At 38.6% G+C, this 25733-nt stretch overlaps 1 protein-coding gene across 6 annotated transcripts in view; it reads left to right on the plus strand.

Annotated features, from left to right (window-relative positions):
* Positions 1-25733, plus strand: part of LOC120799947 (testis-expressed protein 2-like) — a 35184-nt gene that overhangs the window by 7242 nt on the left and 2209 nt on the right. For 3 of the 6 annotated variants that reach the window (XM_040145541.1, XM_040145542.1, XM_040145543.1), the window contains 10 exons: positions 10739-12305; positions 16291-16491; positions 16877-17207; positions 17474-17709; positions 17983-18147; positions 18716-18815; positions 23449-23575; positions 24475-24588; positions 24886-25095; positions 25583-25703. In XM_040145541.1, coding sequence (XP_040001475.1) covers positions 10764-12305; positions 16291-16491; positions 16877-17207; positions 17474-17709; positions 17983-18147; positions 18716-18815; positions 23449-23575; positions 24475-24588; positions 24886-25095; positions 25583-25703 — 3147 coding nt within the window. In that variant the 5' untranslated portion in view covers positions 10739-10763. The remainder of the gene's footprint in view (positions 1-10738; positions 12306-16290; positions 16492-16876; positions 17208-17473; positions 17710-17982; positions 18148-18715; positions 18816-23448; positions 23576-24474; positions 24589-24885; positions 25096-25582; positions 25704-25733) is intronic. The other 3 variants (XM_040145546.1, XM_040145544.1, XM_040145545.1) reach the window with 3 other exon arrangements.

Here is a 25733-nt window from a genome sequence, read left to right on the forward strand (position 1 = left end):
TCCAGACAAATAAGGCAGCCAGTTACAGGTGTGGTGAATGTCATCAGAAGGGAAAAATCCACAGCTCCAGTTATACAGAGAAAAAGTATGTTGACATTTGGCAAGGACTGGGATCTATCTGGGGAAACAGAAGAGTCTTTGTGGAAGCAAAGCAGGAAGTTGGTCTCCTGGGTTCGACCAGATGTGGCTAGCTTGGCATATGGCTGCCTCAAAGGCCTGTACCATTCATTTCACTACTGTGGTTTAACTTACTGCACTATTCGCCTGTTCTCATGTTGGTTAGAAGGCTTTGTGGCTTGTTTTTTGATCCATATTTTGGTACCTGTTGGGCTTTTAAAAATGTAAACTTGTGCTAAGTCCAAAAAAGATGCAGTGTAACTGTCAATTGACTGTTATACTCCATTAGTTTTCTTAGAAATATAAACCATAACTAAAAAAAAGTTAGGTCAAGGCCTTACAAAAAGAGCTCTGGTTTATCTTGATAGCCTGTCTGCAAAACATGATTACATGGATATCCTCTTGCACCCAATAAAAACAGTGATCTTAACTCTTCTTTGTTTCTGTAACTAGTGCTTTGTTTTTAAGAAAGGACTGCACATAAGACATGCTGCTACAAGGTTACTGAATAGTAACTGAAGGGACGCTAATAGTTAACTTTAATTAGCTTAGTAATTAAAAGAATATAAACTAACCACAAAAGCTAAAATGTCTGCTTTGAAAACTAGTTAGTGCTGTTAAAGAGAACCATCAAAATTCCCTAGTTTAAAATTGATAAAATACATGTCTCCTGTGGGAGCCGGGGTTGTTGAGGCTGACTGAGTTGGTCTCTGTAGCTGGAGCATAGAGGCAGATCTCTCGGTTTGATTTATGTAACAGGTTTGTCACCACTGTAGCCGAGGGGTTCATTCAAAAATAATGAGGGCTTGTTGGTAAAGTTAAGCAGTTAAGTGAGGAGTGCATTATTTAACACAAACAACTTCTGGGTCAGTGAACTGACATGGTTTGAGAGAGGCTGAATTTTACAGAGTATTAACTGCATTCAGAAACACAAGGCTTCTTTATGTTCTTTGTAGGCAAAAGCAAGTAGTATTGTATTGTCTGTGTAGTTGTTGTTGTGTAAAGCCAGGGTCACAGTACTATGAAGGCCTACTGTTACAGTCTCTTTCTCTGTCTGTCTCCCTCTTTTACCGTTTCTTAATACAAGACTCATTTTTACTTCCTAGTCTTGGTAGATGCTCTGTCACATGCTCTCCATGAGGCATGATCTCACTGTTGTGATCCACAACAGCTGAGCCATTGCACACAATAATTGAGTAATCCAACTATCCTGGTGACCATTTGAAAACAAGTTTTAACTCTTGCAAATCTGTCATAATAGCTTTGTCACAAGAAATATGAAGATGTATCCTTGGACTCTTGGACTTGGTAAATTATATTGGGCTTTTTCATTTTCTTATGACTTGTTATAGACAAAATTATTAATCAAGAAATTAATCAATAAGGAAAATAATCTTTGGTACAACCCTACTTGTTTTTTTTTTTTTTTTTTTTTTTTTTTTAATCTTGTTGGTATTTTGAGTAACCTCTGCATTGAAACATGTTTTGAAATATTAGAGGAAAGAGTTAAGTCTCTCAGTTGAAGCATCAGACTTTTTTGGATGAGCTTTGAGCATCCTAAAGACAGCCCTTAACAGTGCACTTAATTCAGTGTTGATGAACATAACTTAGCCAGTGTTTAATAATGCTTTCTATGCAGCTGCAATAAAAACAATACAATACAATACAGTCCTCAGAAATGTGTGCCAATTCTATCTAATTTTTCCAATAATTATGTATTTACAGCAGACTTAATCCATCATGCTTTGTCTCAAATATAATTTACGTCTCTCCTAGTGAACTGACTTTAAATGCTTAGAAACCTGGGACATAAAGATTTAGAATATTCAGTCTAGTTAAAGGGTTTTATCGGTAGCTTTTAGTAGGTCAACCTTCGCTAATGTACAGTGCGGGGTGGCTGCTATTCACTATGCATCTGAATTTGAAGAGCACAGTCATGCTATAGCAGTTTTCATGATTACAATTACAAGTATAGTGCATAGTTAAAAATTATATTGAATTCATTTCTACTCAAACAGAACCAACCTCTTTTAATACATGACCACAATATTTAAGTAACAATGCCTAGTTAAAAGTTGTGTTTAAAATATATTCACACTTGTAAACAGGACAGTCTTTTGGATAGTATCTCTTACTTTCACACAGCATTATCTATTCAAATGCCAACTCATGAATTACCTGAGAGAGTTTATTGTCTGTCATTGCCATTGCTTTTTTCCTCATCCACGGTCTAAGCATGAGACCGCTGATGTTCTCTGATAATGTACTGTCATGGGACAGAACCTTGTATCTCTAAGGAATTTAGGAAAGGCTGGCTATTTTATAGACATCATATTTTTGTTAATTATACACTGCACATCGATTTATAAGTTTTAATGAGCGAAAGTGTCTTGAGACTCATTCAGGACTTTGCGGCTTTAAAATTTCAATTCAAGGAAGGAGAAGCAGCACAAAAAGAGCCTTGAGGTTGTAACAACAGTGATAATTAGAGACGCCTTACCAAAATAGAGTATTACTGGCTTGTGTTTTAACTCTGGCTATGCAGAATAAAGGTGGCACCTGGTGGTGACCTTCCAAATGCAATAGCATGATCATATTTTTGTCAGTTCACTATGTTTTTTTTTTAATCTTGTTTCAGTCGCAAAGTGTGCTGTAGTTGGCAGATGAAGGCTGGGAGACAGTTGATACCCATAATGATCTCACTACCTAACATTTCAGTCCCCGCCTGTCTCACCAGTTTGTCAGCATTCTCGAGAATAGTTTTGGTTCTGTTGGCTATTGTTTATTTGTCTCAAGAACCTGAAATCTGAAAGCATCTGTGAAACACATTTACCACTTTACCACAGCCTCTTAGTCATACACACACAAACAGGCTCTCACACACCTTGGTCTCAGCTAATTCAGTGAGCCACATTGAGCACTACCATATTGCTCTGCATACTCATCTAATCTGTATATATTCCTACACTAACAGAGACAGAAGGAGTGTGAAAGTATAAAACTCGACAGCATTTTACACACCAGACATTTCTCCAAATAACTGGAAAGATTATTGCTCACTGTTTTACATTTATCACCCAGAGGGGCCTTGGAGTGTTACCATGATGAGAGAAAGCTCACAAAGGATGCTCTCCAGAAATGTGTTCAATGATGTTAAGTTTTCATTTCTCTCACCTCAGTATTTACTTTTTTTAATAACAACCCTAAACAATGGGGCATATAATCCTTGTGCAGCTATTAGGTATCTGTAAATTCTCATTTCCTATGGGGCTGTTAACTGTTAATTGCTATTGTAGCTGCAATGTTGGCTGGGGCATTAATGTGAGAACTGGGCTGTGAGACACTTGCAAGTCATTAGGTAAACTGTCAGTGTAAGCACAGGGAAAGCCATTACTACTGCAAATAAACAGCAGGATTTAAAGTGGGACTTCTTCTAATCCCTTGCTAGGCAACCTGGTTAAGGTATAATGGTCTGGGATTTCATTATGTCTTCCATGGGGGAATGTATGAGGCACATTTGCATGTCTTTTATACAGTCTTTTTCTCTTGCAGTTCAATCTCTGTCCCTTAGCAAGCATCCTCTTGTCACTAATGTCATCTGAAACAGTAGTGTATGACATTTGAGATGCTCTGAGGGGGCTGGCATGTGGTGGTGTATTGGCAGAAAGCAACGGGGAGGATGACTTGCAAAAATACCCTTAGTGCAGTTCCTGAGCTGTGAACACCGGGAAACACTGATGTGGGGACATTGACTTGTTAATTCATGCTTGTATTTGCTTATGTAAACATTTATCCAATGAAACAAGGAATCGGAAAAGATAGATAAAGAACACTTTCCAATCTCTCTGCAGACACACTTTTAGCTTCTGGGGAACAGAAACAATATCTGTGGTCATTATCTGTTCTGGTAAAAGCCTAGTGGTATTTCCTAGGTGGCATGTCTTTTCATGTGGTCACGCAGCAATTGTCCACACAGTGCACACTTTTGGACAGTTTTGTCTAAGAAAGCATTCATGGAGTTGTACTCGATTGTACATACGAAAAATGATAGAAGTTGTTATTTGATGACTGAAAAAGAGATGTTGAGAGAGAAATTCAAATCGTGCCTACTTTCTCACCTCTCTACCTGGCCAATCACTGCGTGAAGTAGATCTGCTTTTTGGACACAGCCTTCCTGAATTCCAATAGCAGAAAGGTGTGGGGGAGGGTGTTTGAGACCCTGTTCAACAGCCTGAAAAGGCCTTTGCCAAGTTCTGTTGGTTCAGAGTTACAACCTCTCCTTTGGCTCACTCATTGGTTAGTGTGGCTTTTGTTCATTAGGATTTTCCTGTATAAAAGTGGATCTAGGAGTTAGTATTTCCCATTGTTAGTCACAAAACAAGTGCAGAGAACTAACATAACTACGGTTCTCTCAGTAGCACTAGTTAATGTCTTACCAGACTACTCTTTTCACTAATGTGTTACAAGAAAGAGTTCAAATGTCTGAATGACACATCACATGGTATGTGGGAGGCTTTCTTTCCTTCCTGACAGTCACATCCGTGGTTCCACACTGGCTCACAAAGTATGATTTGGAGCATGAGGTCATGGAGGAGGTGATCCTTCTGTGGGACACTGAGTCATGCTATTTGGAGAGCTGTGGTAATTTAAGGAACCCAATGTCTCTCAAACAGCATAGTAATATTTATTCCAAGAAAATATAAGATAATAAAAGAAGAATCCTCCCTTGTGTGCACGTCCAATGTTATACCATCTATGATGTTTGTATTATCCAGGTTAACTTGGTAAATGTTCTAAATCCTGTTTCTTTAGCTGGACTCACTTTTACTCATCTGACTCCATTTAACTACTTCTGCTTCAGTTAGGGACTTCCTACATTTCTTATTATGACATTGTGAAATCCCTAGAGAATGAATGTGAACTTCTATTGAACTGACTGGTTAGTTGTTGAGAAGAGTAGAGATACAGGAGCAAGAAGTCATCTACAGGGGTGCAAACTTGTCACCTTTCAGCAAAAATTGCCTTTTTGAATCCAGAATAGGCAATTTGTGTGTGATTTTTGTGTAGATGAGCCATTGGACTTATCAGATCTACACAGGGTCACGGGAAATGAAATGAGAACCAAAAAAGAAAACTCCTGGCTTCTGTGCTTGGCAACTGCCTGCAGGCTGTAAATTAAGAATCTCTTACAGTAGCGTTATGATAACCTTAATTGGCTTGTATGATGACATGTCAAGCTTAGAAATGTTAATAAGCCTGATGTGGTTGAGTTTTTTTTTAATTAGCGAACACTAGCAATCACAATTTGGACGTTAGGTTAGGTGCTAATGCTATTTTCATGGAGTCTAATGTTAGCTAGCATTCCTGTTAACGTTACTGATGTTAGAGCTCTGGGACTATTCATTTAACGTTAAAGTTACCATATCATTTTGCCGACGATTACAACATAAGTTGACCTCAAAAGTGGAAGATAATATTAGCAAAGCTAATAATGTCATAATAATGATATAATTAAACAATTTGCCTTTGGATTTGTTTTGGAAAATGAGACTAATTCATGACACAATGGTGTAGACATTTAGCTAAAATACACCTACATTACTTATGATGTAGTTAAACGGAACACTTGTCATCCATCTAGAAAAATCATATGTAAACCCTGTCTTTTAATTGACTAAACAGCAGTTACAATAGCTGTAAAGAGGTTGACTTTGAGGAATCATGGAGTTCTCATCTCTTTGACAACTGTTCAGGTCCTCCAAAACAAGACAGTTCACATTGCAGACATTCTTAGACTAGTAAGTAACAGTCCTCTGTGTACATTCTGAAACTTGTTTTATTGATTGGACTACAGCTCAGAAAATGACACAGAGACAACAAGGGTAAGCAGAGTAGGTCAGTCTGCTCTCAGAGTAACTCATTAGTACGAGCATCACCGTCAGGAAGCCAAGTGGGACTACTGGTACAAATCCTTGTCCTGATAATGAAGGTTGTAACCCACAAGCTATAGTGCATGCTTTGTAGTTTTAGTTTTGCCCTTTTATTGACAGTATGTATTAACACTTTCACTAATCAGAATGCTACATTCATCTTATTTTCATTTTTCCTATTCTGTTACTAGTGTGAATTTTAGTTTTTCATGATGGCTTGATTTTTTTGTTCTGTGTGTTCTTATATTTTCCTGGTATATTACCAGAGTTACAGTATTAATTAAAATAGGGTGGCTAAACTATTTTATATCTTAGCTGACAAATGAAACCCTAGAGTACACAAAGATTCCCTGTAGAGTTTCTGACCTGTAGTAGTGCTATGGAGGTATTTTCCTATGAGTGAGTCCCAGTTTTGTTTATCTGCTGCACGCACACGAGTATGCACGAGGACACGATACACAGTCCTGTCAATGGTTTCACACTGTTCCACTGGTCCACAGCTGGTGGTAACATGATAAGGTATGCTGCAATATGGCAGTAAAGGATAAAAAAAGGCAATATGGCAGGGAAGAAGAAGACTGCAAGCAAGTAAAGTTGGATTAAAACTTTGCTTGATTTAAAATACTTAAAATATCGGCTTTGCAAATGTTTAATGAGGAAAGAAATGCACTCACTAAATTTGTTAAAGCTCAAAGATGCACACAATGCATTTTGCATAGTGACACTGAATGTGCCATAAATATAACTTTTTTTTTTGTTCACAAGAAAACTTTATAGGGACCCTTTAGGATTGCATACATGCTATGTTAAGTTATGAAGGTTTGAAATGTAGATATTTGAACTCTTCCCATTCAAATTTATACTATTGTGTGTACACAGATGATACAGGGAGCAACTTTTCATGCATATGTTGTCAGAAAACCCTGTCTTCTTCTTTTTCTGTAGATTTGCAACTTGATTTTACCCCTAATCATGTTTTACTGCTCAGACATTGCTTTAAAATAAGACATTTGATTCATGCTTGCATGATATGAGATTTTATATCAATGACAGGTCTTAATTGCAACCGCTGGCTTCTAACATCATCACCAAGTCCTTCTCCAGTTTATTTGATCATTACTTTGAACAGCGAAACGCATGACATTGTGTATAGCAACTTCTTTCATTTGCATGGACGTCTTCAGTGTCTGAAATAGCTCTGTGAGTCTCTTCTCATTACCTGTGGGTGCTGCTTGATAAAGGAGAAGAGAGCTGTTAACACATCCCTAATAAGTGCAAAGCATGAGGGTTAAAGAGGCTGTCTTGCTTCTGCAATTAGCTACATCAGCATCTATGGCAGGATATCATTCTGCACTATCCTTTAAGTCAGTTCATTGGCTCAGGTAAAGGCTCTGGGCACACAAGACAAACGGGGAACTTTATTGTCAATGTGTACATATACACAATTATGGACAGCCAAATGCATAAACATGTAGATTACATGACAAGACTTTTGCCCTGTTTGTTTAATTTCCATAATGTTTAATTGGGAGATAATATCAGCTTTTCACCCAAACACACAAACACATAGATGCTTCCCCACCTTATCAGTAATCCAAATGTGCTGTCCTTTGAGTTTTGTACTTTTAAATGAAATCCATGTCCAACTGGCGAACCAACAGAATGGCCTCATTGTGTTGCTGCTGACCGAAGGCTGCCTAGCTAGGGACAGAGGTGGCTGGCAGACTGCCTGGCTGGGTTTGGCTCACTTGTGACCCATGTGACAATGAGTAGCAAGTTGAGTCTGTACAATATATGAGTGAGCCAGCATGACCTCATGCCACCTCTGTTGTCCGGACAAGGCACAAGGGCGCCAGTGCCAAATGTCAACAAGACATTACCATAATTCTGTTTTCGCTACTAGAGGATTTCACATAGATGCAAAAAGAGGTAATAGTTTCATCATGTTGTGTTGCCAAATATGTTCATCATTTTTCCAAAAAATGTTTTGATATTAAATACACCAAATATTAAATGTGTGTTTGAGAATGTGGAAATATGTATCTAAGGAAAAGTACAGCTCCAGAATGAATTCTTTTCCATCATAAGCGCATTGTTCTCCATTATTCTGGGCAGCTGAGTGGCACATAGCATTCATAGCCGTAGATGTTATGCGCCTACATTCTGAGATCTGGCAGTCCGAAAGCTGAGCAGTGATCACACAACTTCTTACACTGCACAGTCAATAGCAGACTAAGAGTGGTGCTCTTCCTTCTTTGAGTATTTACTCCAAGACTACTAATGGTGCAGCATCAACTTTGGTAAAATGACATTACTTGGGCTGAACTGATCTTTTTCAGTTAACCCTAAAAGTAGCTGCACTTTTCACTGAAAGGTGTGGGTTTCTCTAAGAAAGGTGTTTGTTTCTATAAGATCATTGTGGTTCAGTTCTAAACTAGTTTAGTGGCATAAAGCTGTAAACCTGTTGCCCTAGGAACACAAGCATGTAGAATAAACTAACTGTAATTTCTAAATTAATTATTTGAGTGTTAGCCTTTACTAGCTATCTCTTAGGTTTTCTCAAAGTTAAAATTTTAAAGCTGATTTGGCACTGAATGTTTCACATTTAATCTGTATATCTGTCCATCAACCTATTTGCCTGACTACTTTTATTAATGTCCTCATTATAAATTTGGATACATTTTTTTTTGGTCCCATACAAATACACCTGATATTGTGGTCAGTTGATCACCCAGTGTACTTCAGGCATCTTACTTTGGCACACAACAATCATCATCATTATGCAATTTTGGATCATTCCAACCTTAGTTAATAATCTGGGCTTTGGCCGATGTCTGTTTTTGGACATACGGCCTCAAAGCCTATGTTTTGCAGTACAGGTTTTAATTTATGCCACAGTATAATTGAGTGATAAATGTCTGTCAAAACGGAAAATTGTGGCAGGTGTTGAATGCTTACTGGCACAGATTTAGAATAGGACTCAGTCGCAAGAAAAGTTTGTTTTATGCGAGTGAAATATTCACAATCTAATATGCAAGAGCTAGATCTGCAACTACACATGCAGTATTCTCATTACCAGTGTAAAGTCCTGTCTAAATGTCAGGGATGTCAGGAGTGTGGTTTGTTTTCAAAAGGCAGCTGCATATTTCATATACTTTGTTGGTCTTGATTCTTGTTGTTGCCTAGCTGTCTTTTTGAATGCTCCACATCAGGCTCTTTGAGTTTGCTAAATATTGGGGTGTAGTTTGTGGTAGGTATTTGCAGGAGTGTCAGTGGGGGGTGAATGTGATTGGGGGTTCTAATCACTAGGTGTGTGTTTGTCAGTGTCTGTAGTGATTTAGATGCCTTATTAATGCTGAAGTAAATGCTAAGTCAGGAAATAGATAGATTGGATATTGACTCAGTAAAGTATTGACATTAAAGGTTGTCTTTTGAGAATTTTAATATACTGTATCATGTAGGATTTTTCATCCATTACCCCAAGTGGGAATGCCAAATTCTCTGTACTATACTCCTTTTGGGGACGTTTCAGAGAGCCATTAGCTTCTTCTAAGATACATGGTGTTGCCAGTCACTTTTTTAGAGCACCCAGCAAGAAGCTTCATTGGAAAAGGTACTGTATGGAGTTTCAAACTGTCTCCCAGATCCCAGACCCACTTTGTGCAGGTACTCAGACCAACCAGTTGGACTTGGTGGATGTACTCTCTTACTGGCTTCCCGCTTGGGAAAGCTATGTTTGTGTGTGCCCCTTTTAAAATGTTGGTGCACTTAATGGTGGAGTTTGAGATGGTGATTTTGAAAGACTTTGAGTCCTGTAGTGTAGGTAAACATTGTTTACAGTCTGCCACCATATACTATGAGCAGCAGTAGTTCTCTGAACATTTTCTCTGTTACGAATTACAAAGAGGACAGATTCACAGCTACCCCAAATTAAACAGCTGCTTTACAACTAATTTAAAATTCTAGCCTGCAATATACTAACAAGCTTTTCAATGAAAACTTATTCGAAACTAATTTTTTTTGCATAACAAGAATATAGGCTCAGGTCCCCTTAATAGCTATTCAGAGCTATCAATAGCATGTCACGGTCCAACACTGTAACCAAAACTGTTGCATGCTGGCTAGTTGCATGTTGTCTATAAGCCTGTTACATATAAACTAAAAAGTCCCATTTCGGCCATCCTAATTTTTCAACTTGAGAAAAAATTAGTGGTTACTTGCAACCTTCTTATTCAGATTTATAGTACCTCAAACAAATTTTTTCTTAAAATTTGAAATTATATAACAGAATTTGTAGTATTTTCAACTAATCATGTTTTTAACACAATGAAGAACATAAATGCTTCAGAGTTGCAGGAGACAACATAAAATGTCAGTAGTGAAAAATGCACTATATGATTTCCCAGAGCCCAAGGTGACATTTTCAGATGTCCTGTTTAGTCAAACCAACAGTCCAAAACCCAGAGATATTGAGTTTACTATCAAATGGGACAAAGAACAGCAGTAAATCCTTACATCTGAGATGCTGGAACCAGAGAATGATTTGGCAATTTTGTTTGAAAAATGAAATGAAAATGAAATTATTTTTCGATCAAAATAGTTGCCAATTATGTTTCTGTTGATTGACTAATCGCTTAACTGACTAATAATTTCAGCATTAATTCAGGGTCATCTCTTCTCGTTCTTTGCAGACTGCAACTCAGTGGGAGTACTGCAATGACCAGCCAGCATCCTAGCCATGCAGAGAGAGCTCACTCCACAGAAGAACAGCCACCTGCTGTGGCCCCCAAGCTCCATGTACAGCGATCGCTGTCAAAGGAAACCATCACTATCCACTTCTCAGCTTTTGGGAAGGTGGAAGAGGAGGAAGAAGAGCTCTACAGTACAACTGTCTCCACTACCTCAGCCACTCAAGATGACTCAAATATTGTGACAGCCGTAGAAGCAAGCGAGGAGATGTTTGAAGGGGTGCCACTGGACTCCACAGCCGAGGTTGCTGTCATTCCTGAATCATCTAGACTTTCTCCCGTTTCTGGACACCACACTGCCAATTCTCCCAAACAGACTCTGTCATCGAGTATTGCAGAGCAGAAAGGCTCGACTTCCAACTCCTGTCCTACTAAATCTTTGAGCTTTCCCTCCAGTGACAAACCTTTTTTAAGTTTGGTGAAGTCTCTTTCCTCTGACGCAGAGTCTCGTGACGGGTTATCTTCTGTTCCTGCTCCATCAGTAAGGCACAGGCATCTCATGAAGACTCTCGTCAAATCCTTATCTTCAGATACTTCCCAGGACTCCTCCTCCTCCACACCCTACCGTCTTCCGGAATCCCGCCTTAACCTGCAACTCTTCAAGCAATTCACACAGTCCAGGATGCCACCTGCTACCATGTCATCAGCAGTTGACTCTAAAACTGCCCCTTCCTCTCCATTAACATCACCAGATAACCGCAGCTTCTTCAAAGTGTCAGATGTTGAGGCACGAATTGAAGACACTAAGCGTCGTCTCTCTGAAGCCATCTCCGAACCACTCCAACTGCTGAGTAAGATCATGGATGAAAAGAGTGGCAGCTTAGTGAGCAGCAGCATTTACCGGCCAAAGGCCCTCTCTGTCAGTGCCTCAGAACTCTCCAACATTACTTCTATCAATGGTCACCTGGAGAGCAACAACAATTACTGCATCAAGGAGGAAGAAGGAGGGGACTGGGAGGCTGAGAGCCCCAAAAGCAGGGCCTCTGGTCCGCCTGAATCACTGGTTATTTCCACGATTGAAACTAAGGGCCCCAACAAATCATCTTTACTTTCCATGTCATTGGACAAGTGCTCTATGTCTGCTCTTGCTAAACAGGAGGATGAGGACTTTTGCATCCTGTACAGTGAGGACTTTGAAACTTGTAATGACACAGAACATGATGGTGATGTTAGAACTGATGATACTGGAGCTGGGAGTCAAACTAAAGTGCCACTAAGTGGTAGTACTGAACCGTGCAGTGAAGATGAAACTGAAAGTATTGAGTCATTACCTAGTGTTCCACTCTATACTCTCATCATCCTCACTGTACTGGTCTATGGGTATTTTGTATTACCTCTGCCCAGTTACATTGGAGGAATGCTGCTTGGGATTGGGCTTGGATTCCTTTTAGCCATTGGTGTTGTGTGGCTGACAGGACCAAAACCTTCTGGTGGTTTTAGACATTCCAGATACCATGGGAAGCTGTGGAATCTGACCAAGTTGGACATTAAGGAACCAGACATCTATAAGGTCAGTGAATCTTTCCTCCTTTTTTGGTTCATTTCAGAATTCATTGGATTTAATCTGTCATGCTGCAGGAGCCTTAAAATCCTTAAATATCTGTTTGGTTGATTACTTCTATGTTGGACTCCTAAAGTGCTGAAATATTTCAGTGATGAAACATTGATGGTTTTGAAGAGATGATGCACGATTATGTATAATGATCCATTTTATAAAAACTGATTTTAAAAGTTGTAAAACCACGTCCCCGTAACTCTGATTCACAGAAGATTAAATCCTGTCAAAAACTTTCTGGCCCATCAGATACAGAATGAAATTACAACTGTCTTCATGGACAATATTATTTGCCACTTTTCAAAATAATATAGGAAACCAGTGAGTGAAATCTTTGGTGCAGGCTATATTTTACTGTTTTACTAATTTGTACTAATTCAACTCTAACATCGGCAATGTGGAGCTGTATCCAGAAAAATAGTATTAGATTAAACTGGATACTGAATAGGACTGGGATTAGGACCGGGGACAAACTTGACTTGAGACATCCTTAGTTACCATTTACATAAAGGGCTTGTCTGACGAGATTCAAAATGCCACAATGTGAGGGAAACAATTCAACAAAAAATACTTTTTTTAGGACATCAAATAAGGTCCTCACTCCTCCATATTTTTAGACTTTAATCCACTTTTGGTCATTAAATTTGAGTTGTATTTTAAACGTGCAACCTGTTGCCCTTCTTCCTAAAGAACCTGCCCGTCAGACCCTCAACAGCTACAACACAACAACAGTAGGGATGCACCAATCCGATACTGATTTTGGATATTGGTCTGATACTGACTCAAATAGCTAGATCAATTATTGGTGACAATAATACCGATCTATGAGGCTGATCTATTTAATTAAATTCTGTTATTCTATTTTTACGTCTACAGTCATGTACTACATCATGTGTCAGCAGTGCGCTGGTAGACCCGTAGAAGGAGAGCTAATATAGCATGGAGGGAGATAAAAACAAATAATTTTGAAGATTTTTTGCCAAGTTGCTGGTGCATGATTATTTATTATTTTAATAATAATGGTCCATGATGTTTCCTTTCACATAAAAGAATTATCAAAGTCTTTTCCACCCAGTGAGTCCTGGGTATTGATATTTGTACTTATCAAGCTTGGTGCATCCCTAAACAACAGTGGGCTGGTCTTGGTCTTTGGCATGGCCATGCCACCTTCTGTGATGATTTTTTGATTTGATTAATTGAGCAGGCAGGCATAATGCATCAGTCCACAGTTTTCCCAATTATACAACAGATTGATTTATCCAAGATATATAACATATAAATGTAGTATGATTTGTAAACATGTCAAAGGCCCTTGTTTCTTGGGGGGAGGGGAGAAAAGTTAAGCAAATTTTAAAAAAGAAAGCATCCCCAAATGTTGGTACACACAATTAATAGTAAGGAGTATATATATCGGTATTGTGTGTGTGCTAAGGTTGTGTTAGGGCTGAAGTGTTTCATTGAAATAAGTTCATATCCAAAACAGACTAGAAGGCCCTATACAAAAAAAATCTATTTTGTTGAAATGTTTTTTGTTAGTTTGTTTTTAAGATTTTTTTTTGTTTTTTGGGCATTTTCACCTTTTATTAGACAGGACAATATACAGTCCTGGTTGAAATTATTGTCACCCCTGGATTTTATGTACAGAATTTAGAATATCTTCAGATTCAAATGAACCAGTTTTGTATAATCAGAATATTTAATAAAACGTCCAAAGATATTGAACACAACAAAAGAAAAAAACTTTCATATATTGAAATAAAAAATACAGACATAAAATGTACGCTTGACACAATTATTGGCACCCTTTTAATGAATTTAAATTAGTTACTTAAACAAAACTAAAAAACAAATAAGACTCACCTGTGCTTAATTTTCAGTGTTCACATAACCTCAATTAACCAATGACTGATGGTTTTACTGTATGAAAAGGGGCTGATTGTTTTGTTTTCACAATGGCGAAGGCTATGGTTACAAGGTTACAAGAAATGTTTAGAGGCTTTCATTGTTGCCAAAGGTTCTGAAACCTAGTGAAGGGTGCCAATAATTGTGTCACAGGTACATTTTGTGTATGTATTATTTCTCTATTATGCAAGTTTTGTTTTATTATTTTCATTTGTTCAGTAACCTTGGACATTTTATTAAAATATTTCAATTATACAAAATTTGTTAATGTGCATTTCTTTCTGAAGATATTCTAAATTGTGTACTTAAAATTCAGGGATGCAAAGCATTTTAACCCTTTCTGTAGAGAAAGAGAGGAACAGTGGATTTTGCACCTTAACCATTGGGCTATCAGGACACTGCATTTTGTTGAAATAAGTTCATATCAAAAACAGACTAGAAGGCCCTATAAAAAAAAAATCTATTTTGTTGAAATGTTTTTTGTTAGTTTGTTTTAAGATTTTTTTTGTTTTTGGGCATTTTCACCTTTTTATTAGACAGGACAATATACAGTCCTGGTTGAAATTATTGTCACCCTGGATTTTATGTACAGAATTTAGAATATCTTCAGATTCAAATGAACCAGTTTTGTATAATCAGAATATTTAATAAAACGTCCAAAGATATTGAACACAACAAAAGAAAAAAACTTTCATATATTGAAATAAAAAATACAGACATAAAATGTACGCTTGACACAATTATTGGCACCCTTTTAATGAATTTAAATTAGTTACTTAAACAAAACTAAATAACAAATAAGACTCACCTGTGCTTAATTTTCAGTGTTCACATAACCTCAATTAACCAATGACTGATGGTTTTACTGCATGAAAAGGGGCTGATTGTTTTGTTTTCACAATGGCGAAGGCTATGGTTACAAGGTTACAAGAAATGTTTAGAGGCTTTCATTGTTGCCAAAGGTTCTGAAACCTAGTGAAGGGTGCCAATAATTGTGTCACAGGTACATTTTGTGTATGTATTATTTCTCTATTATGCAAGTTTTGTTTTATTATTTTCATTTGTTCAGTAACCTTGGACATTTTATTAAAATATTTCAATTATACAAAATTTGTTAATGTGCATTTCTTTCTGAAGATATTCTAAATTGTGTACTTAAAATTCAGGGATGCAAAGCATTTTAACCCTTTCTGTAGAGAAAGAGAGGAACAGTGGATTTTGCACCTTAACCATTGGGCTATCAGGACACTGCATTTTGTTGAAATGTTTAATAGAATCACATTATATTGAATTTATACATCCATCAATTCATCCATTATCTACCTACTTCTCTGCAAAGTCGTGGTGGGCTGGAACCTAACTTGTCACTTATTAGAGAAGAGATGGAGTCTGGACAGGTTACTAGTCTGTCACAGGGCTAACACATGTAGAAAGACGACCATTCACGCTCACATTTGCACCTATCGGCAACTGTACATTTTAATTTACAGCACTTAACATTGCACCACCATACCACCCTGTGAGGTTTTGTTTCAAGGCACTGTGTACAGCTGTATCTGTGGGATTTGTGAATAAAGGCATACATGCAGTATAAGTGGAACATTTCCTTAATAGTTTTTTCATTGAAGTGACAAAGCGGCAGATAAGTTAGATGTGGATCCTCAATAAAGCCTGATGCGATTGAAAGCCTACCACAGAAAGCAAATGACAGCAAACTGTTTATGAATTTACTTGAAAAGACAGTGGATACAAGACACTTTCTAAAGTGTGAAGTTAATAGGAAGAGACAGATGACCTTTCTGTCAGTGGAGAAACATGTTACATGGGTGACAACACACTGTGAGCAGATATTTACAGTGTCCCCATTTTCCTCATTTTGTTGGCTTGTTGTCATCTCTGTTTGTAGTTGTTCAAGAGTATTTCTCTATTCAAAAGCATACATTGTACAAAAGAACTGAATTTTTCACTATGATTGTTTTAGAGATCAATCCTTGAAAGGCAATCTACATTATGTAAAATGGCTATGTCTTCCTTCCAGGGCTGGATGAATGAGATATCGAACTATGACCCAGAGACATACCATGCCACACTAACACACTCTGTGTATGTCCGGTTGGAGGGTTCCATCATTCGTCTGTCTAAGCCCAACCACAACATCGCCCGACGTGCCACACACAATGAACCAAAACCTGATGTCAGCTACATCAGTCAGAAGATCTATGACCTTACCAACAGCAAAGTATGTTGTTACATTACTTTTTTGCCCTTGACATGTTAATATACTATTATATACATCTTTACAGCTTTGAAAACTTAATAGAAATTTGTCCCTTATCTTTCTGTATATTTAGTGTTGAATGTCAATGGTAATCACTTATACAGCTGGTAAATCTTTGAACAATAGACATTTTTTCTTAATATTTAAGTCTATATATACTTTGCTATTTCATTAATAAATACTATTCACCAAACACTGTGACAATTTAGCATTCTTAACAGGAAAAAGGACACCATAGAAAATTGTCCTTTTCTCCTTGGAATGGTCGTGAAAAAGTTATGAAATTTTGTAGAAATGTATGGAAACCAAACTCTATGAAATGCTTTTTTCCCAAATCTTCGGTCAGGTATATCTAATGCCTCAGAGCCTGGCCAGGAAGCGCGTATGGAACAAAAAATACCCTATCTGCATCGAGCTTGGCAAACAGGATGACTTCATGTCGAAGGCTGAGGGTGACAGGTGGGAAGCCAATGAGGGCGTGAGCATAAGAGACAGAGTGGAGGGGAGTGGAGGAGCACAGGAACAAGGCTTTTCGTCTTCTTCCAGTAGGGACCTGACCCTTTATCTGTTTGGAAGGACTGGGAGGGAGAAGGAAGAGTGGTTCCAGCGGTTTCTTTCAGCTTCCAAGCTCAAGCCAGACTTGAAGAAAACTTCCAGTGTTGCAGCAAGTAAGAGTGGTGAGCAAAACCGATGTTTGTGTCCACAAGGCCAATGTCTATTCCTCCTCCTCAGTTGTAGAGAGTAGAGATTTTCTTTTCTCTTTCCTTTGTTGTGCCTTTTTTTTCCAGGGCTAGAATCAAAATTACTTTTTTCTAAGGAATAAAAGTGCTCAGCTAGAAAAGTGGCATTTCAAGACTAAAGTTTGGGTACTTCAGAAAAAGTAAAAACTGAGAGAGCAGCATCTAATTCTTCACCTCTTTCTGATGTTTGCTATGGCCAACAGCTCTGAACTCTCACAGTCGCAGCAGCAGCCGCAGCAGTCTGGACGAGCAGCTGTTATCTCAGCCCAGGTCAAAGGACTCCTCAGTCTCCTTAACAGCAGGCAGTGCCAAAACCAAGCCGCTATTGGACTACAGTGTCTATATGGCCTCTTTACTACCAGAACAGGCAACAGTCAGTCCTACAGCTGCCAGCCCTGCTCTACAGAGTCCCCAGAGCAGCCCTGGAGCTGATAAGAAGGTAGCATTTAAACTATTAACACCTTTTCTTTCTAGTTTTCTAACTCAGGTCACAAACTTGTAACCTCAGTTGCAATTTTAACCTCACTGTGATACAAGCAGTGTAATTATAAAACAAGTGACTGGCATATTGTCTCATCATTTTAAAGATGAGGGAAGTCAGAGGGAATAAGACGTATTACAGTGGATTAAATGCCTTAGAATCTTGTACAGATAAATTCGATTCATATTCTTTCCTTCTAATTATTTGTTATTTTGCCTTCTGTGTCTTTAGCTTCAGAGCACCACTTCAGCTCAGTTGCAGCCCAGGGGGGAGGAGGAGGAGGCTGTTGCCTGGGTGAATGCGACTCTTGGTCGTGTCTTCTGGGACTTTCTGAGCGAGCCCTACTGGGCTGAACTTGTGTCCAAGAAGATTCAGATGAAGCTCAGCAAGATACGGGTGAGCGGAGCAAGGCCCATAGCAACATTTCCCTTTGGAATTGGATGAAATTTAAAGTACAGAGTGGAGAAGAAATAAAAATTGAGTCAAGCTAACCTTCCTGCTGTAAACAACATGTCCAGGCACACACAGACCACAAACACACACAAATAAGCTCTTCAAATGTCAATGTATATCACTCCACCTTGGGTGTGAAAGCAGAGGGAGAGAGACAGAAACACCTCATCCGACATTTCTACTCTCTGTATTTGACTCTTTCTGTCTGATCCTATCCCCTATTGTGCTTCATCTTATAATGTGTTTTGGTCACTGTGACTGTTCACAATGTACTGTGGCAATAGCTGAATGTAATATTGTAGTTTTAGTACAATGGTGGAAAAAGCACTGTTCAGTCCATGAGAGAGAAAGTTAATTATAAAGCATGATTGAGGGCAGAGTGTATCATCCATGCTTAAGTGTGTATTTGTGTATTGTTATTGTTTTTGCAATTTGGTTATATCATATTCTGCAGATGAATTATTCATGTGCTGTGTGCTCAGATCAGTTGTATGCTTGTCTCTTTTTCTAGTTGCCTTACTTCATGAATGAGCTAACCCTGACAGAACTGGACATGGGCTCAGCCACTCCCAGAATCCTTGGGGCATCCAAACCTTCCATTGACTACCGAGGCAAGAGAGAAATCAATTTCGAACAGTAACACATTTATACACATAAACACACACACAGGGGCTGCCATGAAAAGATACTGGCGTATCTGGCCAGTAACAATATCTGCTTGATCTGTTGGGCTCTATATGCTACTTTTGGGAAGTCTCCATTTATTCTGCATTATTTTCTTAGCCATAGTGCATATTTTATTTTTTTTTAATGTTTGACAGCACAAAACCGCGGCACCAGTCAGTTAGCCATGTCCACAATAGAGATAACAAAGATAACTCCATTTGCTATGGAGTTTCCTCATTTTATCGTTTAAGATTTTACTGTTTCTCTCTATATATACGTTGTTAGATCAATCAATCTCCATCAGTCTATGCCACTTGGATTCTCTCGTGAAACACAGATGAAGAGTTGAATACGTTGTACCTTTGCACATATATCAAGTCTAGTTTTGTCTACTCAAAAATTTACAGGAGAAAGTGGCTAATCACAACGTGAGGGGAGTGTAGTTTTGTATACTGTAGCTTTGCGTACAGCATAAACAAGACTTACCCTCTCATAAGTGAGAATAATATCACATTTCACAATCAAAGTTTCTTTCTGCACAAACGGTCTTGCTTACTGTTGTGAATGGGAATGAAAAAAAGTTGTTGAATTCATTTGAACTTGTGCAAATGGTTATTAAAGAATTGAAGATACATGATGTTACTGTAATGGAGATCTGCAATCCAAACTACCAGTCAGACTGTCAAAAATTCAAATAATGTCATTCATAGTATAAAGAAATGGTATAAAATGTCAAATGGGTTCAACACTTGTGCATCCCAGTGCATGTACACACACTTGGAAAGAAGTGACATTTTGTCGCATGACTGCCCACAGCTCCCATTCTTTCTCTAGTCTTCTTGCTGTAAACAGTAAGATCAAAATACTGAGGCTGTGTCTGGGTGGCTCTGACATGCTCTCCATCCAAAGTCCATCAGCACTGGTGATAGCTGCCCTAACTCTCTACTAAAAACAACACTGCCCAGACTGTGATGCTCACAATGAGACGTTGCTAACAACCAATTACAATGCATAGAATAAATTAAAGCAGCAGGATAAACAGCTGGAAATGCTGACATCAGAACCAAAAATTTGAATTAAAACAAGGTCACATCATTTTGTACTCATTCTGTGCTTATGGCAAGGTGGTCATGCACTTATGAATCATTATTGACATTACATCACTTTCCAAACATTTCCAAACTACTAAAAATGCAAAAAAAAAAAAACACATACATTTTTTAAAATACAGAAATGGGGATGACAAGATAAATGCTTTTTTATTCCCAATAAGCTGATAATAGTTGGAACCATGGCCAATAACAGCAATATCTGTTCCATTCAGTAAGGCAAAAATAAGGTTTACTGTGCATCATACTGTGGCGTAACATGAACTTACACCCACTAAGCTTTTCAGGCAGTGGTACCCTCGAGGTTAGAGAGGCATGTTTGTTGTTTGTAGGCTCTCAGCTGGTTAAATAAAGTACAAACCTTTCCGTTCCTCTGCAGCTGCTGCCAGAGTATCTGACCAATATTAACACTGTTCAGAGTTCAGCACAGTATTGTTGTTTACTGGACAGCTGTAACAAAAAGGCATGTGTGCGCCATTAATATGAAAAAATCACTTTTAACAAAGATGTTATGTACTATATATCCTGGAAAACACTTCATAATTGAAAGAAACGTTTACAGAAGTGAACTGGAATTTGATTGGTTATTGAACTCTTAGCTGACTACAGTACAGTCAGGCCCTAAGCACTTTAGCAAGTCTTATGGTTATTTGTGGATCAGACAAATTGAGGCTTAGCTATGTGAGGTCTTAGCTTTGTGAGGGACTGTAGATTTGCCCTGATGCTGAAGTTTTCAGCTAACTCTGCTCCAGTTTTGATCAGAAGAAGCACTTTATTTGATTTTTAGAGGAATACTTTCTATGATCTTTCAGACATGCCTCAGCATTGAGCTTCCTATCCCTTTGTACCATGCTGCTTCTCTCATTCTCCCTTAGATTCAGTGACAGATCTGTCTCTTCATCTGTTTCACATGTACAGTCTTCTGCTCTCTTCCTAGTTTTCTCTTCCCCTTGCATTCTCTTTCATATCATCATCATCTTTGTCTCTTTGCTCACTCTATAGTTGAAGTATCTCTCTTCCTCCCTCGTGTTCTGTGAGTCACTGCCTCATTTTTATCACTGCAGCACTCACATAACCCTTTAATGAGAGCAGGAATTGATTGCATCTCCAACTGAGAACGCAACCTTATTTCTCAGATCAGTTCCAGGCAAAATACACCTCAATAGCCACTCAGAGTACTATCAGTGTGCCATTTTGTTGAAAGGTTGTCAGCTTTAATTGCACTTTAATTTGGAAACTGCAATATGTTGCCAAATTATTTGAATTCTTTCTAACAGATTGCAAGAGAATTGATACACTTTCAACCTAAAACAGCAAAGTGCCTCATTTTTAGACATATTTCTTGGAAGTGAGAGTGAGTAGGAAGCAGGAAAAGGCGCACGCTCCAAGCAAAAGACTTAATATCCACTTGGCTAAAGATAACTGAAGGCCTTTGCTGATCATTGTACATGTTTTGTTTTCTACAGCTAATACTTCTGCAGAGAAAGTGAATGTTTCATTTCTCTGTTCTGCTGTTTGTTTTCATGATCAATAGCCTTTCACTTTAAAGAGGTAGTTAGAAAGCTTCCAGTGGAAATGGTCAGTTTAGTTTTCCCTGTTGAAATTTTCACTGGTGTTATAGTGGCTGTATCCCCCGGGCATCTCAAGTTCTGCCTTTACCTTGCCTCACCCTGCTCCTTCCTGGAACAAGCATGCAGAGTGCGATGGATCGATGAACCTCTCCAACTGTGTATGTCTACAAATGGCCACAAATTATTTTCTCTGTATGCTTGTACATTTGTGTCCATGCACATTTGTCTTTGCATGAACTCCGTCATATGCTTATGAGTTTCCACACTGTAATGTCAATTTTAGGATGCATACAAGCGGTCACCCTGCATATGTGAAGACATTTCTTTGTAATATGTGCGACACACCCTCCTGACTCTTCACCATGTGGCTTCACCCCAATTAAGGAAACACTGCCCTGATCCAGCAGCTTGCACTGAGGCTCTTCTCTCCCCAAACTAACAAAGCACAGTACCCTGCATAAACCCCTGACCCAGCCAGACACAGCCCTATTATCCACCACACCTCTCAGGACAGACAGTGAAGCAAGGCCCACTGGGCTCAGCAGACCCAGCATGTTCACTCTGTCTCTCTGTCTTTCTCATTGCCTAACGGTCTATTTTTACTTGCTGCTTTCTCAAACCTTCTCTGACTTTTTAACCTTCTGTTCTTTCTTTTGCTATAAGTTTTTTTTTTTTTTTTTTTTTTCTTTTTCTTTTTTTTTCCTGTTTTCATTTCTTCACGCCTTTGTCTTGCTCTCAATCTCTGAATATTTTCCTCTCTGGCACACCAGACTGATTGCATTATCACGTAATTTAGCACAACCAGCTGATGGTCAGGCAACAGCAATCTCTGCGGTGTTTGCACTCTCACACTACAGCTCTTGATCATATCTGAAAGTTCTTTTTTCCCATTTTCTCCACCCAAATCCCTGGGGTATTGTCAGGAGAGTTATATAAATGTAATTATAAGGACTCTGATAGCTGTGCACCAAATGTTGCACCATATAATTGTACATAGGTTATGGACTTTAGCATTGGATACGTGCACGTGTTTTATTTGCAGCCAAGTGCAGTGTGTTTTGGTTTAGAATCTCTTAATAGCTTACATTATCTGACTCACTCACTCCTCACTGCATTCATATTTCCTGCAACATCAATCGTCCTTTGCTGCCTCCCAGTGGTGTACAGAGAAACCACACCCAAGTTTATGGTTAGTCTTTGCTCATTGTACAAAGGAACACATGATCTGACTTGTAAAGAGAGAAAAAAAGAAAAAACAGAGATCACATAGTTTGCCCCATACAAACCAGGCTTTCGATAGAGGCCATTGAGGAGTTGGTATAATCCAGATTACAGCAGGTTTAACAGAGCTGAGGTAAAAGGAATAGGAGAGCCCTGTTTTTGCATCCAGTCCCCCCTGCTGATATAAAATGCGGGCTAGAGGGCGAAGATTCCATGCTATCCAACTGTTTCCCCTCTGTTCAAAGGACCCTGTGATCTGTCCCACTTCCTTTCTCTCCCTTCATTGGGTGTTTCCCTGTGTCTTTCTGATCTAAGCAGAGGGATCAAGAAAACAAAATCTGTCGGGGTCCCCATTTCTGTGATGCTTGTGGAAAAGTACGGTACCATAGAAAGGGCAAGAAGGAAGAATGTGAGAAGTGGCTAAACAAAGGAGTGAAAGAAAGACAGAGATAGGAGGCAGCTAGGATGACTGTGGCCTGAAGTGCTCTCCATGTCTCATTTAGATTCAACTCTGCTTAACCCCTTTGAAATAAGGGTAGTCAACTGGTACTTTTTGACTTAAACACCACTACGTATTGTCCAGTCATATGTTTTACTGTATATTTATCCCATATCCCCAAATCGTACGCTTAACACTTTCACTTTATTCACTTTTTTCACCACTGTGTATACTTCAGGTCTGTGGTTTGACCTGGAGATTTCCTACAGTGGCTCTTTCCTGATGACCCTGGAGACTAAGATGAACCTCATTCGCCTGGGCAAGGAGGGAGAAAGCCTCCGCTTAGGGGAACTTGGCAAAGATGGGTAAGACAGTCAAGCTACATCATACCAAATGCACATTTTAGAAAAGTCCCAAGATATTTCTTGGTTGGATTAGTCGCCTTTTTCCCCTCTACTTGACATTAAAAAGTATAGTTGTCTCTCTGGTGTGTGCCACAATCTGTCTGGCACCTCACCTGTCTCACTCAGTGTTTTATATCTTTTCTGTCTTTTGTATCTTCTCCTTTCTTTTCACTGTTATTCCCTGTCTGCCCTCTGGATTCTACCTTTATGCGGCTGTTTATCGGATGTATTTCTGCTGTTGGTGAGTGCTGCTTGATTTTCAAGAGTCATCTCTTCCATTCAACTCTCATTTTCTAGTTTTTTATGTCCACAGTTTTGGGTTTGTTTCATTTCATATTACCTCCCAGTCTTTATTCTAATTAACTATTAATTTCTTATTGTGTTCAGTGCCTTTTTCAGTGTTTTTTGCTCATTCGATCTCTTAAATCCTCTAAGGGCTAGATCGGCTGCCAGAAAATGAGAAATGAGCCCATTTTTGCCAGTCCTCATAAGGAAACAAGTTTAGATCCAGTTTCATATCAAATTACATCTGAAAGTTCAAAACACTGAGACAAACATACTGAGCAGCAGTCTTTTAGACTGCCTGAATTCTTTTTCAAAACAACAACATTTCCAAAGGTTTATCATCTTTGCATGTGAGCACTCATGTTTATAAACAGTTATATCTGCCACTAATTGTGTCCACATCTCATTTATGCATTGTTCTTTTTGTAAGTACAGTAGTATTCAGCTACAAAGTTCAAAGAAACACAGTAGGACCATGCGCATGTCTTAGTGCATGGTTGTGTGTGTATGTGTGTGTTTGTTTGTTTGTTTGTTCGTTTGCCCTAAGCCATTTGTGTTTGTTAATGTGTTTCCAGATCCAGGCCACGGACTTACTGCCTGGCTGATAGTGATGAAGAGTCATCCAGTGCAGGCTCGTCAGATGAGGAAGACTCCTCAGAGCTCTCAAATGACTCTGCTGGAGCAGAAGGGTGAAAACAAGTTTATATTCATTCTTTTTATCACAGCCCAACTTAATCCATACTCATAAGTTTATGAAATATTGTAAAAAATGTTACTAGGTTTAAACATAGATTTTTATAAGTTTGTTTTTCATTTGAAATTAATTGTAATAATCATTTAAGAAAAAGTAGAGACGAAAGGAGTTTAATCATTTAACCAGACACAACAAAATCGATTTTATTAGATTTCTTCAGGTACAGCTACAATGCATTTTGTACGTGACTTTAACCCGAACCCTCTTTTAACCCTCCTTTTGCTGAACAAAGATTGGTGGGAGGCCACAAGCCCAGCAAGATCATGCGCTTCGTGGATAAGATTACTAAGTCCAAATACTTCCAGAAGGCCACAGAGACAGAGTTCATCAAAAAGAAGATGGAAGAAGTGTCCAATACACCCCTTCTGCTCACAGTAGAGGTGCAGGAACTCCAAGGAACGCTGGCTGTCAACATACCCCCTCCACCCACTGACAGGATATGGTTTGTGAAGATAGAGTTGTTTTTCTCTTGTGTAATGTGTGGAGTCGTGTGCATAGTGAGTTTCTATGTTTATAAGAGTGACAATCACATCTTCCTTAGACATGTAACTTTCCCACAGATTGGAAAACAATCTGCGGGAATTTCTGTTGATGACTAAGCTCTTCAGATTACTCTTAATCAGCCAACTTCCTCTCTCATGTCAGCTGTTACTTAATTAAAAGACATTTTTATGTCTAAATGGTGGAAATTTCATGTGAAAAATACACACTGAAGATATCTTTACTCAGAACATCTAAAACTCATTCTACCTTGAAACTGCATGGGTTATTGAGAAAATTGAATTCAGCACTTGATACTGTATATCTTTTGTTCAGTACATCACTGCCCTTTGCTGGTGCATAATTATACTCTGTGCTGCCACCATTTGATCATTCGTCAGTTGTTAAATGAGTAAATAGTGGATTGTGTTGATTATTTTCTGTTGCAGGTATGGCTTTAGGACACCCCCCCACCTGGAACTGAAGGCAAGACCCAAACTAGGAGAAAGAGAGGTTACTCTGGCTCATGTAACAGACTGGATAGAGAAAAAACTGAACCAGGAATTCCAGGTATTGATAGATACCATATTTCTCTTTTAA

The sequence above is a fragment of the Xiphias gladius genome, chromosome 15, assembly GCF_016859285.1.
Source record: "Xiphias gladius isolate SHS-SW01 ecotype Sanya breed wild chromosome 15, ASM1685928v1, whole genome shotgun sequence".
In the NCBI taxonomy this organism is placed as follows: Eukaryota; Metazoa; Chordata; class Actinopteri; order Istiophoriformes; family Xiphiidae; genus Xiphias; species Xiphias gladius.